At 38.4% G+C, this 18,226-nt stretch overlaps 2 protein-coding genes across 4 annotated transcripts in view; one reads left to right on the top strand and one right to left on the bottom strand.

Annotated features, from left to right (window-relative positions):
* The first annotated feature begins 120 nt into the window (after positions 1-120).
* PIH1D2 (PIH1 domain containing 2) lies at positions 121-17,732 on the top strand. 3 transcript variants are annotated; one of them, XM_035008939.1, is made up of 7 exons: positions 121-208; positions 949-1,151; positions 1,746-1,869; positions 2,247-2,492; positions 3,078-3,337; positions 5,358-5,488; positions 5,989-6,291. In XM_035008939.1, the coding sequence occupies exons 2-7, from the start codon at positions 975-977 to the stop codon at positions 6,065-6,067; spliced, it is 1,017 nt and encodes a 338-aa protein (XP_034864830.1). In that variant the 5' UTR covers positions 121-208; positions 949-974; the 3' UTR covers positions 6,068-6,291. The 3 variants fall into 3 exon arrangements, with proteins under 3 accessions (XP_034864830.1, XP_034864831.1, XP_034864829.1); XM_035008940.1 differs by lacking the exon at positions 5,989-6,291 and adding an exon at positions 17,378-17,732 and having other exon boundaries at positions 154-208; positions 933-1,151; XM_035008938.1 differs by having other exon boundaries at positions 154-208; positions 933-1,151; positions 5,989-6,290.
* DLAT (dihydrolipoamide S-acetyltransferase) overlaps positions 7,539-18,226 on the bottom strand; it is a 31,646-nt gene continuing 20,958 nt past the window's right edge. Inside the window, exons 11-14 of the mRNA XM_035008937.1 lie at positions 15,335-15,450; positions 11,238-11,400; positions 10,131-10,267; positions 7,539-9,512 (exon numbers count right to left, since the gene is read on the bottom strand). Of these exons, the coding sequence (XP_034864828.1) occupies positions 9,383-9,512; positions 10,131-10,267; positions 11,238-11,400; positions 15,335-15,450 (546 nt within the window). The 3' untranslated portion in view covers positions 7,539-9,382. The remainder of the gene's footprint in view (positions 9,513-10,130; positions 10,268-11,237; positions 11,401-15,334; positions 15,451-18,226) is intronic.

Raw genomic sequence — 18,226 nt, 5'->3', positions numbered from 1 at the left:
AAAGGTGCGGAGGGGAGGCGGGCGCCCTCCTGGAAAAGAAGCGGGTCGGCCTCGGCTGAAAAGCAAGCCCGACACCAGAAGGGGGGAGACTCCGGAACTGGATGTAAGAGTCCTTTCTTCCTGGAGCTTTCCGGACCCAATTAGATGTTGTACCCGGTCCGGTTACCCTAGTAACAGGCGTCGCGGTTCGTCCAGGAGGAGAGAAGAGGTGGGTTCGCCGATCTCTGCGAAGATGGTCCTTTAGTTAAGCTTCCCGTTTAGTTTAACCCTAATATAGTATTCGGGGAACCCAAACCTCTTTTCCTCATTCTGTGGCTGCTGTGGGTCGCCTCTCCAGTGGGAGAGGAGAGCGAGGGAGGTTGTCTCTAGACACAGGTGGTATCAATACTCTCATAGTGTTTACGAAGTGTCCTAGCCTCTCTATGTGAGCATACTTAATTCTCACAATAACCCTACGAGATGGGTATTACCGTCTTCACTTTGAGAATAGACTGATACATAACTTCATTGCTCAAGGTGCCACACCTAGTACGTGATAAAGCTGAGATTGGGATCTAGGCATTCTGGCTCCAGAATCCGTGCTTTTCACTACTAAGCTGTGAGGAAGTCTCCTGTAGCTCTCTGGCAGTTTCGGGACTGGATAGGCACCCGTCTGCCAATACCCAGGTATCGGAACAAGAGAATCGGTCACTGGGTAATCCAGACTTTAACTGACTACTCTACCCTCAGTGCTGGTGAGAGTCTAGGCAGAGGTGAGGACTTGTCTGAGGGGGACTAGATAATTAGAGAATAAGGTAAAGAAAAGTGGGGCCCAGCCGCAGTCTTTTAGACACAGGTGCTAACTTCATCAAAGCAATTCCTGACCTGTTTGTTCCTCCTCCTCCAAAAGAAGAAATGAACCATTAAGTTACACAGACTTTTTCCCCCTGAAGTCCTGTCTTTCCACAGACTCAAGAGGCCTGTTTACCTCAATCATGGAGTCGTCCTCAAAGGGTCTGCTCACCCAGGTTACTCAGTTCTGGAACCTCCTAGATGATCTGGCTGAAACTAATCCTGAGAGCTACGAGAAGTTCATTCAACAGCAGCTGAAAGAAGGGGAACAGCTCTGTGCCACCCCAGAACCACAGCTCTGTCTACAGACCAGGATCCTGGTATGTAGTGTTGGTACCCAGAGATGGGAGGTCTTGAGCGAAAGAATCCTGGAATAATCGGAGAATCACTTACCTTTAGCTATTGCTACTTTAAGAAAACTTGAGGGGAACCGCCACTCTAAAGGGAGAGTGAAACATAGAGTGGAAGATTATGTTGAAGGAGTAAGAATGAGAAATTCACATATGATATATTTTGGAGATCTCAAAGTCATTTTCTACTAGAATAAAAAAAAAGTAATGTAATGATTTAACAGAGACTCGTAGAATTGGAAGTTTTTCAAATAAAGAGAACTTACTTGGCTGGGAGGTAGGAAGTGGTGAAATAGGGTCATACTCACCCAGAATAGCTGCTTAGATTGGTGCCCCCTCCTTCCTCCCAGTTCCTCTGGGAGCAACAACTGGATCTTGAAAAGTCAGTAGCTTGGGGGAAATGAGGTAACAGTACAATTTTCAAACACAGTTTAAATGCATGGAATGGCTTACTTGGTGACTAAAATTCTCACTCTTCAAATTCTGTGATGAGTTACCTTTATGATATTATTTTTAAATAAAAAAAACTAGATTTTGAGATATGCAAAATTATTTGTTTTTTAGAAACCAAAGGAAAAAGTACTTTTTATTAATCTGTGTCAGTGGAAAAGGATCCCAGCTCCCCAGTCAACCACTCATCCAGTACCTCTAAGTGTTGGCAGACCAGAAGATATGTCTGAGACATCAGGTACATAGAATTAAAGGAGAGAAAGCACATTTTAAAAACTTTATTGGGAATAAGCATGGACCAGATTTTACTTGGTAAAAGGCATTACAAGTAAAATATTTTATTTGGTTATAATGTAGTTAATAACTAATAAGCATACCTTTATTTATATAAATTGAATGCTATTCAATTTTTCTAATAGTAACCCATATAAAATGCCAAGAAATGCCCTAATTGGAAATTTGTATATTTGGCACCATTGTGATTACCTCTGAAAAATACAGGAATAGAATTTTGCTTTCTAGCTTTATCCAGGATTATGACTTAATATATTACCTGACAGTATCATCAGTGAAACAAGTTGTCTTCATTTCACATCCTCTGAATTACACACACAGATGTTTATACAGTCATCGATGTTGCCTACAATCCTGATGTTCTCCAGGCAGCAGAAGAGGACCAAGTGAAAAAAGATCAATTAATACGGATGACCATGAAATGCATTGAGGAACAATTCCAGTTCACTCTCTCATACTCTTACAGTATCACTAAATTTAGAATAAAAGGAAGCATTCAAAGGATGAAACAAAATCTGATGGGAATGCAAGCTGACCCCACAGATTTAAGAGAGAAAATGAGAAAGGGTAAGTTAATGACTGTAAATGGAAAATTTAACTGATTTAAAATTGTTTTGCATCCTGTGTACATTTTGCAAACCAAAAATCTTGGTTTTAAAAGATGAGAAACTTAAGATAGAAAAATATAAAGATTAGATATTAGAAATATTAACATGTCCTTAAAGATTTTTAAACCCTGCAAACTTTTTAACCAAGTTCTTTGGTTTAAGATGCTTTTTTTTAAGATTTTATTTATTTTTTAAAAAAAGATTTTATTTATTTATTTGAAAGAGGGGGGGGGAAGTGGGGGGATGCAGAGAAAGAGAGAGAATCTCAAGCAGACTCCCCCCTGAGCACGGAGCCCAACTCTGGGCTTGATCTCACGATCCTGGGGTCATGACCTGAACTGAAATCAAGAGTCAGACGCTTAACCTGACTGAGCCACCCAGGTGCCCCAGGTTTAAGATTCTTTTTAGATTCCCAAACTAAATTAGCTTCAGCTTCTCTGCCATTTTGGCTAATGCCACAAATGTTACAGTTCATAGCCTGATAGTATTTTATGTTGTTGATTAACTTTGTGATTTCATCTCCCCCCCCTTTTTTTCCCATAAGAACTAACCCCTGAACAGATAAGTAGGACTGTGAGCAATTCAGATCACTTTCAGCTTTTATTGCCAAAAGGTGAAGTTTCAAGTAAAACACGGTGTCTGATTGAGGAGATTTCCAGTACAGAGATCCAGGTAGAGATGAAGGAACCAGCCTATGAATTAAAAATTGTGGCTGACCAGAATGAGAAACCTCTGGAAATTGAAATAAAAGTTGAATTACCTGGTATTAATTCAGTATCTCTCTGTGATCTTAGTGTTTCTGAGGTAAGTTGAACAGGTAATACTATAAATTTGTATCAGTCAACATTTACCATATTATGCTGTAGTAACAGACTCCACAGTCTCGGTGGTTTGTAGCAATTTGCTCAGGTTGTATGTCAGGTGGGCCTGCTGTGTTCCAGGGGTCTTGCATATTTCAAGATACAGGTGAGATATGCCATTCTCATGAAAGAGGGAAAATAGAAATGGCCAAGCCATGCAATAGATCCTAAAACTTTCTCTCAGAGATAGTATATATCACTTTTACTCACATTCTATTAGTCAAAGTTAAGGCACCAGGCCAAATCCTACATCAACGGGGCTGGGAAGAATATCCTCACAGGTAGTCACAGGAATTCAAATGGCAAGGATGTATAATCCTTATTATACAAAAGAAGAGCAAAACATTGGCAAAGTCCTACAATCTACCACAGTCCAACTCTCAAGGACACAAATATTTGCTTCTTTCCCCAAGAAAGGCATTTCCAGTCCCAGTATCAGACTCTCAAATACAGGATTTTGCCATTATAATCTGCATTTTCCTCTTGAACCACAGACCTATGAACTACAAAGACAAGTAATCTACTGCCATAGCCACATGCACCGTACCATGTGCAGTGGAGAGAGGATAACCGTAATTAACAGTCTCAGTTTGGAAAGGGGGAAAATACGAGGCACACAGCAGCTCCTGGTGCACAGCAATTCTGGTATCTGGAAGGCAGATACCGCGAGGGTCCCTTTCCTGTAAGTAGAGGGTGTTCTTGGTTAGGTCTCGTTACAAGATTCCTTGATTACCTAGCCCCCTAGTTCCATTGTTTTCCATGACTTTCAGCTTCATTCTTTGGGTGGCGTTTACCTTTTTTTTTTTTTTTAAGATTTTATTTATTTATTTGACAGAGAGAGAGACAGTGAGAAAGGGAACACAAGCAGGGGGAGTGGGAGAGGGAGAAGCAGGCTTCCCGAGGAGCAGGGAGCCTGATGTGGGGCTCGATCCCAGGACCCTGGCATGACCTGAGCCGAAGGCAGACACTTAACAACTGAGCCACCCAGGCGCCCCGGTGTTTACCTTTTTCTTACCCACACTGGCCACATCGGAAAAGAACATTGGAGAATAGGCCATCCTTACGTGCTGAGCAGTTTACTCACCCTGTTACACGCTTTTGGAATGTTGGGGATCCAGTGTTTTAGTCTAGACTGGTAGCATTTTACTTCTTTGATTCTAATCAGTGCCACACCCATGATTCTTTATTAGGCATGTCCCTTTTTCAATGGCCTTTTTTTACTTAATTGCTGTCGTTTGAGCCAAAGGTAGGGATTAACTGAGCTCCACCTTAATCCAGTTAGAGGTTTTAACAAAGAGTATAATGACGTGTGATTCAATCTTCTAGGCTGTCTTAGTCTTTGTTGCTAAGAAATAAATTCTCAATTTTATTTTTTACTGGTTTAAAATAAAAATTAGTTCCATTTCTCAGTCCTGAAGTCTTAGAATTTTGGGGCTTTGTATAGTCTTTTAATCCTACTCGCAAACTAGGAAATTCTTTTCGAAGCTCCTCTCTTTTTGTAGTAGCTTATTAAATGTAGCCAATAGAAACAATGCATGTTACCAACATTCTATTTTCACACTTTACCTGAAAGCCACACATTAACGAGGTGCAGTTAGTTGTCTTTCAAATTACTGTGCTGGTTTTACTAAGGGCTTTATCACTACAAAACATGGATCACCATTTTTCCTATTGCCAATACATTTTCCTCACTGTTTGCTGGTCAGCCACAAAGTCAATGCCACAAATCTAGGATGGCAACACCCAATTTATGGCACTGTATCAGTTAACTTTTGACGTACTGAGCAGCAGTAACAAAAACCCTCAGGGAGTCACAGCAGCAACTGTACAGCTCATTGCAAGTCACATGGCAATGAGATCCTCCTCTTACGGGAAAGGAGTAACTGAATAATCCAGTAACATATTTTAACCAGGAGTTACTTTCTATTTTCATATTTTAAAATACTTTGATTTGTTATTCTTAGGATGATTTATTGATTGAGGTCTCTGAGAAGTACAGATTACATCTGAATCTTCCGGAATCTGTGGATACTGAAATGACTACAGCCAAATTTATCAAAGAGAAAGCTACCTTAATCGTCACAATGCCATTGGTGTAAGTCAAGAGCATCATCTGCTTTGGGTTTTCAGTGATAAAGGCATGTGAATGATAGGAACTTCATTATGGGTGAAGAGGTAGTGGTTTACCTTAAACACTAGTATTTTCTAAGAGTTCTTTTTGATGGAATGAGATTTTCTCATCAACTTAATGTTTATCTTTTTTAACTTTCTCCTCAAACTTGGCTAGAAGCAGAAACTATTAAAAACAGTATTGCCGTGATATACTTGTTTTGAAGCTATTTCTAAATGGTCTTAAAGTAACAAATTGTCATTTGGGAAAATTCTATGTTTCCAAGTAAATTGTGAAAATTCTTGGTTTACTGGTTGAAATTCTGGTTTACTTGGTTGTCTCTAGCAAATTTTTGCATCAGGAATAAATCTCAAACTGTAAATTTTCTATTACCAAGAGGAACTGAAGCAGTGAAAGTTTCCTCCAGCTATAAAGTTACAGGGCCAATGTACTAGTATGCAAACTTCTGTACTTCTATAAAACAGTTCTCATGGGAGGAGTCCAAGCTACCCGTCAGACCTTTTAATATCAAATATAGACTTGTCTGTGGACTGGATACCATGATGCAGTAACAATAACAAGATGTTATTGTACAGAAGATGCAAAATAAATCTAACCCTAAGAAAAAGGATGTGACTTTGGGACAAGTGCCTTTCTCCTATGAAAATAATTTTGACAGAAGGATGTATTTATCAACTTAATCTGTCAGATGGTTGTTCAATACAGAAGTATTAACTTTGATGTTAAAGCATCCTTAATCATCTTTCCTAGATACAGTACAGCTTTCTTGTAATAGTTTCTAGTTCAACATAATGTCTTTAAAGTCCTTATTAATTTTAAAGCTTTTTAACTTTAGAAACTAGTATATAGAAGAGAAGCAATTGGTATGTGATACTTAAAAACAAATATAATTTTCTTAAGCCTGGTCGGATTTGAATTCTCCCAGCAATAGGGTAACTTACCATCTGAAGATTTTCTAGAACTGTATGATGTCCTAAAGTTAACACCCCTATTATAGTCTCATCCCTCAAAAAAACTTGGAATGCTTTCACCTTACCGTCTCTTCTACAAAATCACCGTCACTGCTTGGCCTACAAACTCTCATACCTAACCACACAGAACTGGTTGAATCTCTGCTCTGGCACCCTTGGCACTTGGGTGTTACTTTTGTCAGCAGCTGTGTGTTTGTGTACTCATTAATAAAATGCATATCAAGATCTAGCATTTTTTAGATTTTAAATTTACATCCTTGTTACTTTCCAAAATATTTTACTTATTTCAATGGATTTTTATATTCATAGAAATTTCTCCTCCTCCTCCCTCTCCCCCAAAATACCAAACTTTGCCCAGGAAGAACATTAATAACTGTGGAGTAGTTCAATATGAATCTTACCAAAATTTTTTCCCTTGAAACTGGAAAGTGAGATGGATATTAATTATCCTTGATTTAGAGACTAGATTTTTCTACAAGCTTGGTTTTATTTATTTTTTTTAAGATTTGAGAGTGTCTGTGTGTGAGCAGGGCGAGAGGCAGAGGGAGAGGAGCAGACACCCGCAGTGCAGGGCTCAGTCTCACCCCTTGGAGATCACGACCTGAGCTGAAACCCAGAGTCAGATACTCAGTCATCCGAGGCTCCTGGTGCCCCTACCAACTTGGGTGGTTATTCCCCATGTAGTCCAGGGTTTGTGCATTGCTAGGTAAGGCTCCTTGGAACACATTCACATGATCTCGGGCTACTTAACTCCCTTTTCAGACCACGCCTTGGGAAACCGTAACTGCACTCACAAACCTCCGGATGGGTGTAAAATATCGAGTACGGCCAGATTACGCTTTCACCTTGCTGCGTGGCACACTCCAGCATGAGGTGCTTCAGCAGCTCCTTGAGCTTAAAGTGTTAGATTATATCCTCCTAAACTCAGTCCTTTATTTTACTAATTCTACACGCTTCAAATGCATTTGTATTAAGAGTGTACACGTATATAGCTACCTCTGGCTTTAGCTTAATGCGAAAAATAATTACCAACAGGTCAAAAATTAGACAAGACACACTGAAAACAGTTTAATTTTTAAATAATTTCAACCAAAATTTTTAACTTTTTTTCTTTCAGTTCTGGTAAGAGAAATAGACTGAATCCATTTAGATTTATAATTCAGATTATACCTCAGGTTAATTTTTAACTCAGAATAATTTTTATTAGAAGACAACCTTTTATTATTCTTTCAAGGGAACAACAGACAGAGCCATAAGCATTTGCTAAGAATGAATTATCTTTGAAGTTTCACGTATCTGAACCAGATGTGGCTCATACTGATGGTCCCTTGCGATAAGCTTGTTCCTTCTTCATAATCTTCAATTCAAGCTAACATTACTAATTACTGAAAAATCAATTTAATGTACCGTTTTCATAATACAGCAAGGGAAAATATTCTAGAATATATGCAGTGTCACTTCTGCACCATGTAATAAAGAACATTTAGAAACAGATTCAACACCGAAAGACCTAAATTTCAGGGGACTGCTCCACATATATACACAGCAACACTGGTTAGATTTATTTTAAATAGTCATAATTCCAAATAATTTATTAAAGCACATTAATAGAAAGTCTGGAATTGTGACAATATTCCAAATTCATTTTCATTATCCCGAGTATCACCTCCTCCACTCCCCCTCCCCTAAGAAAGGCAAACTGTAACAAAAAGGAAAAAAATATTTAGGCTGATAAGGCAGCAAGCAACCTAAACTATTTTTTTTCTTTCCAATAGGATTTTAGGACTTTCTTAATGTACATGAGACAACATCGGGTGGAAAAACACAGAACACTTTCTTGTACACACTGAACATTTTTTACTTAATCCAAGTAGAAATGACCACTTCGCTTCTAATCTTTTAGCATTCCCAACTGCTTACCAATGTCTATCTCCCCCTCTTCCTTTCAGACAGGATTTGGTGATAAATGGACTTTGGCACACATCTCACTAGAAACCATATTTTACATATGTACACTTATTCCACAGTTCCTTGATACAGTTTTCCAAAGTTATATGAGTAACAGATTCTGATAATTAAGTTCATTTGCAAATAACCACCAATTAATCTTCGAGGAATAATTTCTACTTTTTGTTAAATTCTATAAACATATTCTTTTATTTGGAGGTAATTTTAAATTCTCTCAAAATTATGTATGTAAGTTGTTTAAATAAATACCCACACAAATTCTCATTTATGCCAAGTAGCTGGTTTATATATATCTTCATCTCAAGAGGCAAAACAACCATTTCAGGATTCATAGAAAAATAAAGGACAGCTGGTTGAAGAAGTCTAAGAAAAAGTTAACTTTTAAAATTTCACTTATTTTCCTTGAAGTTCTCTACCCTTCCCATCCATGATAAACCAAGATCATGTCACAGAAAAATTTAAATTAGGGTTAAATTCCAAAATCAAGCTTCAATTCAAACCCTTTCTCTAAGAGAACGGACTTCTCTTTCCCTCAAATATGAGCAAAACATTTGAGGCAATTAAATTTCAAAACCTCAAGGTTTCATCCAGATTACCTTTATATATGTTTCAATAGGGAACCAGAATTCTCCCTCTACATTTCCCAATAGAAGTACTTATCACCAAAGGGCCAGGCCACATGTTCCCTTGACTAGGAATACACAGCTCAAAATCTGGTGTTCATTAAATGTGTACAATATGTGGGTGTAATTGGCATTTAAAAAATTCAGTGATGCCCATTACAAATAATTTATCTGGACAGACTCAAAAATAACTGGTTAACTTTAAAATAAAAAGAACCACCTGTGTAATAACATATTTATATCTTGGTAAGAATGAATCATTGTGACCTGGGAGTGTCTAGAAATTCTTGGGTTAATTATAACAACATGGTGATAGGTTTTTCAAGGTACTTTCTAAACTCAGCAAGCCACTGGGCTCCAACTGCTCCATCCACAACCCGATGATCACAACTGAGTGTAACAGACATCATGCTAGCCACATCAAATCTAGAAAAAGATAAAAACATTATTAGGTATTCTGAAAGCAATCTCTAGTTTTTAGCCAGTAACCAACCCACATGCCAACTCCAACCAGGTAATATTATTTTCCACCTACTCTTAATGTACTATACACCTCTGCCTCACCCTCTAGATTGACAGACCAAACAGCCCTCTGGAGCATGGGCTGGCAAACTACAGCCCACAGGCCAAATCCCGCCAAATGCAGGTTTTCTGGAATTCATTTATGTATTGCCTGTGTCTGCTTTCTCGCTACAGTGTCAGAGTATTTGCAACAAGAGGCCATGACTCAGAAAGCCTAAAATATTTACAACCTGGCTCCAAGGAAAAGTACGCTCACCCCTCACCTGTAGAAAATAAGGCTTCCCCTTTCAAATAGGATTAACTGCATTTAGTAAAAGAAGAGTTGCTGCCCTGGAAACTTCATTCTACACTTACGCCTGACTCTACCTGAAGCTCCAATAGGCCATGACAATAATTATAAAACTGAGACTCAAACACAGGTATTATGTAAAAACAAAAACACACCACAACAACCACCAAAAAACACACAGGTATTATGTAATGAAAATGAACTTACAACTCCTTCTTTATTTTGGTACTTACCCTTTTTCATTATCTGCCGGAACCAGTCTATCCTCTGAAGCACCAATTGCCAAAATACATGCTTGAGGTGGGTTAATAATAGCAGAGAAGTTCTTAATTCCAAACATTCCTAAATTGGAGATTGTGAAAGTGCCACCCTAGAGGAAAAGAGATTAAAAATAGATCATGTTAATTGCTTGTCAACATAAGCCAGAAAAAAAAGACAAATGTTCTGTGGAAAGACCTTAAGATAATCTTTAAGAAAGGCCTCTGAGGGGCGCCTGGGTGGCTCAGATGGTTAAGTGTCTGCCTTTGGCTCGGGTCATGATCCTAGGGTCCTGGGATTGAGCCCCACATCGGGCTCCTGGCTCAGCGAGGAGCCTGCTTTTCCCTCAGCCTCTGCCTCTCTCCCTGCTCATGCTTTCTCTCTCTCTCTCTCTGTATATGTGTCTCAAATGAATAAATAAAAAATCTTAAAAAAAAAAAAAGGCCTCTGAACTACCATAAAAAAAAATTAGAAAAGGAAAGGAAAACAGCATGAAGTGACAGATATGACTTAGCTTAACTATGATCATCTCACAATGTATCTCACAGTACATATAGCAAAACATCAAAGCTATATATTCTGAATATATACAATTCTTATTTGATACTTATAAATCAAAAAAGCTGAAAGGGGGAAAAAAGGTAGGCCTTAATGGAATACACTTTAATGAAAATATATAACCATTACAAGTATGAACGTAAGTCATAAGTTTTGCAAACTGCTGGAAAATGTCTTTTCAGATTTTGATAGGATATTCACCTTTTCTGTGTTTTCAGGGACTTGTGTAAGAAATACAAGGCAGAATCAAAGGTGAAAAATGCAGTAAAAGCATTATGCCACCCTTTTTTTTTAAAAGATTTTATTTATTTGAGAGAGAGAAAGAGAGAGCACGAGTGGTGGAGAGGGAGAAGCAGACTCCCGCTGAGCAGGGAGCCCGATGCGGGGCTCGATCCCAGGACACCAGGATCATGACCTGAGCCCAAGACACTTAACCGACTGAGCCACCCAGGTACCCAGCATTATGCCACCCTTAAATATAACATAATTCTTAACATTCAGAAGGGAAATAAATAATACCTTACCTGGAACTCATGAGGCTGTAGTTTACCCTCTCGTGCTTTGGTTGCTAAAGAAACAACATCATTAGCAATAGCTTCCAGTCCTTTTATATGTGCATTAAATACGATAGGTGTAATGAGCCCTGCAGGAGTACTGACTGCAACACTGATATCCACAACATGGTTTCTATTTCAAAAGAAAAAAGAAAAGGAAATTTCAGTAATCATCACAATATTTATTAAGAGCTTATGTGTCAGGTTAAGTAAGAATATTGACATTTACCTCAGTTTGGGCTACTTTTCAGCCAGAGGGATATCTTTCCTGGTTTTTACATTTTGCTATGCCCTCTTCTTAACTTGGACTTTTTAAAAATGAACAAGAAATGTGTCAGTAGGTTGGTTTCACATGTGCTCTAACTGCCTTGCACCTACCTTGACTGACAGACACATGGGTACGGGTGGAAAAGGCCCGGCATTCAGTGAGAATTACACAAAAAGAACTTCTTGAATTTTGAGATGGAGTGGAGTCTGCAGGCAGAGTCTAAGCAGATGGAAGGAAGAGTGGAGGGAGAGGACTGTGTTGTGGGAGAAACAGGAGAGTTTGGGATGTAGGGTGGTAGTGTCTCAGAACATAAAAGTAGGATTCCTAATCTGTGTTATGCCATGGGTACCTTTGCATCTGGGTCCCTTCTCAGGATATGTATTTTTAACACAGAACATAAAATACTCAATTACCACAAACAAAACAAATACAACTAAATAAAAAAACAACTATATTGAAATTCAAAATTGTGATATATGTATTAACTCAGTAACAAGATCTGGCAAGAGGTCTAATAACTGCTAAAATTTTGATGTAGTGATAAGCAAAAAAACACTCTTTTAAAAGACACCTGCAACAACTACAATCTGATAAGAAAATAAGTGATTTTTATTGGTCACCAGTACAAGTACTGTTAATAATACCTCTTTGATTTGTTCTCTACATTTATAGTAGGAGGAAATGCCAAATTTCAGTTAGAGATTAGTGGAAAGGAATGATTTTTCCCCCTCATCCAAGTTCCCAAACTCTTAAATTGTATCCACAGCCTCCTTGGGGTTTGTGTTAGGGCCCCTGCCGAAGTGTTCTCTACAATTGAGAAAAAATTAAAACCTCACATGAAGAACTCCAGCTACTTCTAGGCTCAAGCTTTAGAATATTATGGGTACCAAATCCCTCAATGTGCCCAAGCTGACCAGGGGCAGTGGGACTGTCACTTGCAAACACAAGGACCTGGTCGAATAATAATGTGTGACCCCTTAGCAGCTACCACAGCTGGGCTATGGCCAAGGTATCACAGCAAATACTGTTTTCTTTTTCTTTCTTAAAGATTTTTATTTATTTGTCAGAGGGAAGGAGCGCACAAGCAGGGGGAGCAGCAGGCAGAGCAGGCAGAGGGAGAAGCAGGCTCCCCACTGATCAGGGAGCTCAATGTGGGACTCGATCCCAGCACCCTGGGATCATGACCCGAGCCCAAGGCAGCCGCTTAACTGACTGAGCCAGCCAGGCGCCCCCAGTACTGCTTTCTTATAATTATCCTGTCACTCCAAAATCTTCCTCCTAAGAGAGTAAGCATGGTGTTTCTTATCTTGCTCACCACTGAATATAGCAGACAGTACATGTTCAATATTTGCTGAATGGCTATATAAACAAATGAATGAAGGGCATTTGGTAGGAACTAACGAACAATTCACAGAACTTGGCCTGTAACAATCTGCTCATCAAAGAAGTGTTTTCTTCAGATACTCTTAGAAGGTTAAATATTAATTTACTCTATGACCCAGTAATTCTACTTCAACCCAAGAAAAATAAAAACAAGTCAACACAGAGAATTGTACACAGATGTTCACAACCGCTCTCTAAAAGATAGTTCTTTGTCTTAATCCCAGAATCTATCAATGTGACCTTATTTAATAAAAAGATCTTTGCAGGGGCACCTGGGTGGCTCAGTGGGTTAAGCGTTTTTCGGCTCAGGTCATGATCCCAGGGTCCTGGGATCAAGCCCCGCATTGGGCTCCCTGCTCAGCTGGGAGCCTGCTTCTTTCTCTCCCGCTCCCCTTGCTGTGCATGCTGTCAAATTAAAAAAAAAAATCTTTGCAGGTTAATCAGGATTTTGAGATGAAATCATCCTGGGTTATCTGGGTGGGCTCTAAATCCAATGCCAAGTGTCCTTGTAAGAGACAGAAGAGAAAAAGGCCATGTGAGTTTGGAGTTATGTAGCCACAAGCCAACGAATGCCTGGAGCCATCAAAACTGGAAAAAGCAAGGGAAGATTCTCCTCTAGAGCCTATGGAGGCTGTGCAGCCTTGCTAACACCTTGCTTTTGGACTTCAGGCCTTCAGAACGAAGAATAAATTTTTGTTTTAAGCCACCAATTTTTAATTTATACAGAAGCTCTAGGAAACTAATATAGTCTATAAGGAATAGTAAGACCTTCAAATGTTCTCCAAGAGGGGGATGACCAAGGAAAAAATTAGAATAAGCAGGTTACCTGTTATGTTTGACAAGACTGGAAAATGGTTTAGAGTTCTCTTGGAAACTTTCAGAAAGAACTGATGATGAGTACATAGGCCCTTCTTAGGCAACCATTAAGATCAGTTCGGCCAGTATTCACAGCATACTACATGTCTTAGTTATAAATATTTTCATAGGCATAAAAATATTAATACTGAATATTGATTTATCCAAAATTTGTGCTATAATCAATTTGGTAGGATTGTCGTGTGTGTGTGTGTGTGTATGGAGGGTACAACAAATCAGTTGATAAAATGAAAAATCCATAAAGGGCAAGAGAAAAATGTTTAGAAATATGAAGATGGGGTGCCTGGGTGGCTCAGTTAGGCGTCCGACTCTTGATTTTGGCTTAGGTCATGATCTCAGGGTTGAGAGATTGAGCCCCACACTGGGATCCACACTGAGCATGGAACCTGCTTGAGATTCCCCTTCTCTCCCTCTTGCTCTGCCCTCCCTGCTCGTGCTGACTCTCTAAAAATAAAATAAAATGAAATAAAATCTTTTTTTTTTTTTAAAGATTTTGTTTATTTATTTGACAAAGAGAGACACAGCGAGAGAGGGAACACAAGCAGGGGGAGTGGGGGAGGGAGAAGCAGGCTTCCCGCGGGGCAGGGAACCCGACGCAGGGCTCGATCCCAGGACCCTGGGATCATGACCTGAGCCGAAGGCAGACGCTTAACGACTGAGCCACCCAGGCGCCCCTAAAATCTTTTCTTTTTTAAAGATTTTATTTATTTGCTAGAGAGAGAGAGCACAAGTAGGGGGAGTGGCAGGCAGAGGGAGAAGCAGGCTCCCCACTAAGCAAGGACCCTGGGATCATGACCTGAGCCAAAGGCAGACACTTAACTGACTGAGCCACCCAGGCATCCCAAAATGAAATAAAATCTTAAAAAAGTTGTATTTGCCTCTTAGAAGTAAGACCTCACATAGGTCACCATAAGCCATGAAGCAATATTCTAATGTATATACTACTATTTTAATAGAAATTAAATTAATAATATTAAAAAATCTACATAGTAGAACAAGCCTCAGTGCAAGAGTCAGAATTGCTACTCACTAACATATTAATTCAGGAAAGTTATTTAACTCCTTGAATCCTCAGTTTCTTCATCTGTAAAATGGGAGTGAAAGCCCCTAGTTCATGAGGTGGCCATAAGGATTAAAATGAGAAAACATGTGAAAGACACTGAGTACCATGCCAGTCACATGCCACCATAATATTAACAAATGTTTCTTGGTTTTGTTTTCAATTTGCCCCCATTAAAGTTCAGCAGAACTAACTGGTGAACAAAAACCATTTCAACCCTGCTTTGTAACAGTTGTTATCAACTTATTCACATCTGTAAACTTACCTCCCTCTTCTAAACTCAAAGAATTTGTAGTCTTCACTAACTAAACTTAGCATTATCTCATAAATAGTTTTACACTGTTTTCAAACTGTTTTGCCTATGGAAGTCCTCTTCCTCCCTGTAGTCCATTTCTCCTTATACCCTATACTTGTTATACATGAGATAGCACAAGAAAACTGCTGATGGATATATACTTTCCCCAGCAGTATCTTACTTACTGTCTTATAACTGTGTCCAGCCAAGAAGAATTTGCTTCAGGAACTTTTAAACATGCCAAAGCTGAAGCTTTTATGATGAAGTCATTGACAGAAATTTTGCTTCTCCCTTCTAACATCTGCAAAGACAAGAAATCATTGTAGTTTCTTAAACTCTCTTCCCAAAGACTGAAACTTGTCATCTGGCGGGGGATGGTGGGGGAAGAATACAAATGTCCTGAGGTGTAAAGGATGAAATGAAACTAAAAGTTGGTTCTTTCATCTTTTTTAACGTAGGCCTTTTCAGCTATAAGCTTCCTACTAAGCCCTCCTTTAGCTGCATCCCTTAAGTTACGGTACATTATGCCTTCATTTTCACTTATCTCAACAAAACCAAAAGTTGGTTCTTTGAAAGGATCAACAAAATGATAACGTTTAGCTAGACTGAAAAAAAAAAAAAAAGAAGACTCAAATTCCTAAAATCAGAAATGAAGTAGAACATTACTATGGACCCTACTGAAATAAAAAGGTTTGTAGGTAATGCTATGAACTATATCCCACAAATTAGATAATTTAGATGAAATGGAAGATTCCTAGAAAGACATGAACTGCCAAAACTGAATCAAAAAGGAATAGAACCCCTGAATCAATCTACAACTAGTAATAAAGAGACTGAATGGTAATTTAAGAACTAACCACACAGAACAGCCTAGATCCAGATGGCTTCCCCAAATGGTGAATTCTGCTAAACATTTAAAGAATATAAATTCTTCACAAAATCCTCCAAAAAATAGAAGAGGAAACACTTCCCCCACTCATTCTATGAGGTCAGTATTAACCCAATACTAAAGCCAGACCAAGATATCACAATTAAAAAACAAAAAAAACAGCCCAGGGCGCCTGGGTGGCTCAGATGGTTAAGCGTCTGCCTTCGGCTCAGGTCATGATCTCAGGGTCCTGGGATCGAGTCCTGCATCCTTGGGAGCCTGCTTCTCCCTCTGCCTCTCTCTCTCTGTGTCTCTCATGAATAAATAAATAAAATCTTAAAAAAAAAAAAAAAGAATTAAAAATCAAAAACAAAAAAAAGCCCAGAAAAAACAAAACTACAGACAAATACCTCTTTAAGAATAGAGATCCAAAATCCTCAAAAAAATTCTAGCAAACCAAATCCAGCAATATATGAAAAGGACTATTCACCATGACCAAATGGAATTTGTTCCAGGAATGCAAGGTTGGTTTAACATCTGAAAGTCAATTAATATAATAAAATACTAATAGAAAAAAGACAAAAATCACATGACCATCTCAGTAGACACAGAAAAAGCATTTGACAAAATTCGACCACCACTTCATAAAAACTAGGAATAAAAAGGAACTTCCCGAACCTGATGATAAAACAGATCTACAAAAGTTCCACAACCATCATCATATACTTCACTGGTGAAAGACTTACTTCCTCTTAAGATCAAGAACAAGACAAGGATGTCCACTTTGCCACTTCTAATCAACATTTTACTAGATGTGCTAGCCAGAGAAGTTAGGCAAGAAAAGGAAATAAAAGGCATCCAAATTGGAAAAGAAAAAGCAAAACTATCACTATTTGGAGATGACATGATTGTGTATATATAAAATCTTAAGGAACACACTAAAAAACAAGGTTGCAGGATACAAGATTAATATACAAAAATCAATGCTGTTTCTATATAGTAACAACGAACACTCTGAAATTTGTAATAGTATTAAAAAGAACAAAATACCTAGGAATAAATTTAACAAAAGTACAAAAGCTTATACTAAAAAAACTGGACAAATTATTGAAAGAATTTAGAGAAGATTAATTAAAGTCCTAAATAAATGGAAAGACACCCCATATTCATGGAGGAGGAATGCTAAGAAGGCAATATTCCCCATATTGATCTACAGATTCAATGATATCCCTATCCCTATAGGAAATATCCAAAATAGGCAAATCTAAGACAGAAAGGTGGTAAGTGACTGTCTAGGGTTGGGGAGGCTGGGAGGATTGGGGTGGGGGCTACGGCTAATGGGAGAATACTTTCATTTCAGGATGATGAAAATGTTCCAAAATTCATTGTGGTGATGGTCACAGAACTCTGAATATCCTAAAAGCTATTGAATCGTAAACTTTAAATGGGTACATGGTATGTGAAATATATCTAAATAAAACTGTTTAAATGAATAAAATAATACACTGGACATACATTTTTCATGTCTAATTTTCAAATAAATGTATTATAAAACAGCTGTAACATTTTGCCAATAAAAGCATGCAATCATCTCTAACTCTTGTAGCCAGTTACCTGTTAATCCTTAACTGCTTTATTCATTCATGCATCTAATATTTGAGTACTCTGTTCTAGACATAGAATTCTAAAAGCCCTGGATATAAAGCAGTGAAAAAATGGGTAAAAATTCTACTCTTAGGGACCTTACATTCTAAAGGAGTGGATAATAAATAAATGAAACGTATGGTATGTAAGATAATGATAAAAATAGAGAAGAACTAAAGGGAAAACTGACCACTCACCTCACTCCTCTACCCTTAATTTTAGAATAAGGTGACTAGGGAAAACCAGAGAAGGTGATATTGAGTCAAATCCTTAAGGCAGTAAAGGAGGAAGGCAGGTGGATGCTAGAGGAAAAACATTACATGCAGAGCGAACACCAAGTGCAAAGGGACTAAAGTAGGAATATGCAGGTGGAATGTTGAGGAACAGGAAGACAATCATTGGTTTTGCAGCAGAGTGAGCAAGTGGAAAAGTAGGAGGTCAGAGAGGTTATAGATAACCTGTATAATGCTGAGTGCCACTGGCCCACCCCTCTCTCCCTCTCTTTAAAAAAGTAAAATAAAATCAGAGGACACCATTTTCCATCATCAATGCACATATTTAACAA

This window comes from Mirounga leonina, unplaced genomic scaffold, assembly GCF_011800145.1.
Source record: "Mirounga leonina isolate KUSES-001 unplaced genomic scaffold, KU_Mleo_1.0 Mir_153, whole genome shotgun sequence".
In the NCBI taxonomy this organism is placed as follows: domain Eukaryota; kingdom Metazoa; phylum Chordata; class Mammalia; order Carnivora; family Phocidae; genus Mirounga; species Mirounga leonina.
This window is presented reverse-complemented; position numbering and strand designations above follow the sequence as displayed.

What these genes read in the sequence shown, in the direction of transcription:
- PIH1D2 (XM_035008939.1), top strand. Translation starts at nt 975, where the DNA reads ATGGAGTCGTCCTCAAAGGGTCTGCTCACCCAGGTTACTCAGTTCTGG. An exon ending in GTCTACAGACCAGGATCCTG is followed by an intron (nt 1,152 to 1,745) that starts GTATGTAGTGTT and finishes TTTGTTTTTTAG; the next exon opens with AAACCAAAGGAAAAAGTACT. An exon ending in AAGAGAGAAAATGAGAAAGG is followed by an intron (nt 2,493 to 3,077) that starts GTAAGTTAATGA and finishes TTTTCCCATAAG; the next exon opens with AACTAACCCCTGAACAGATA.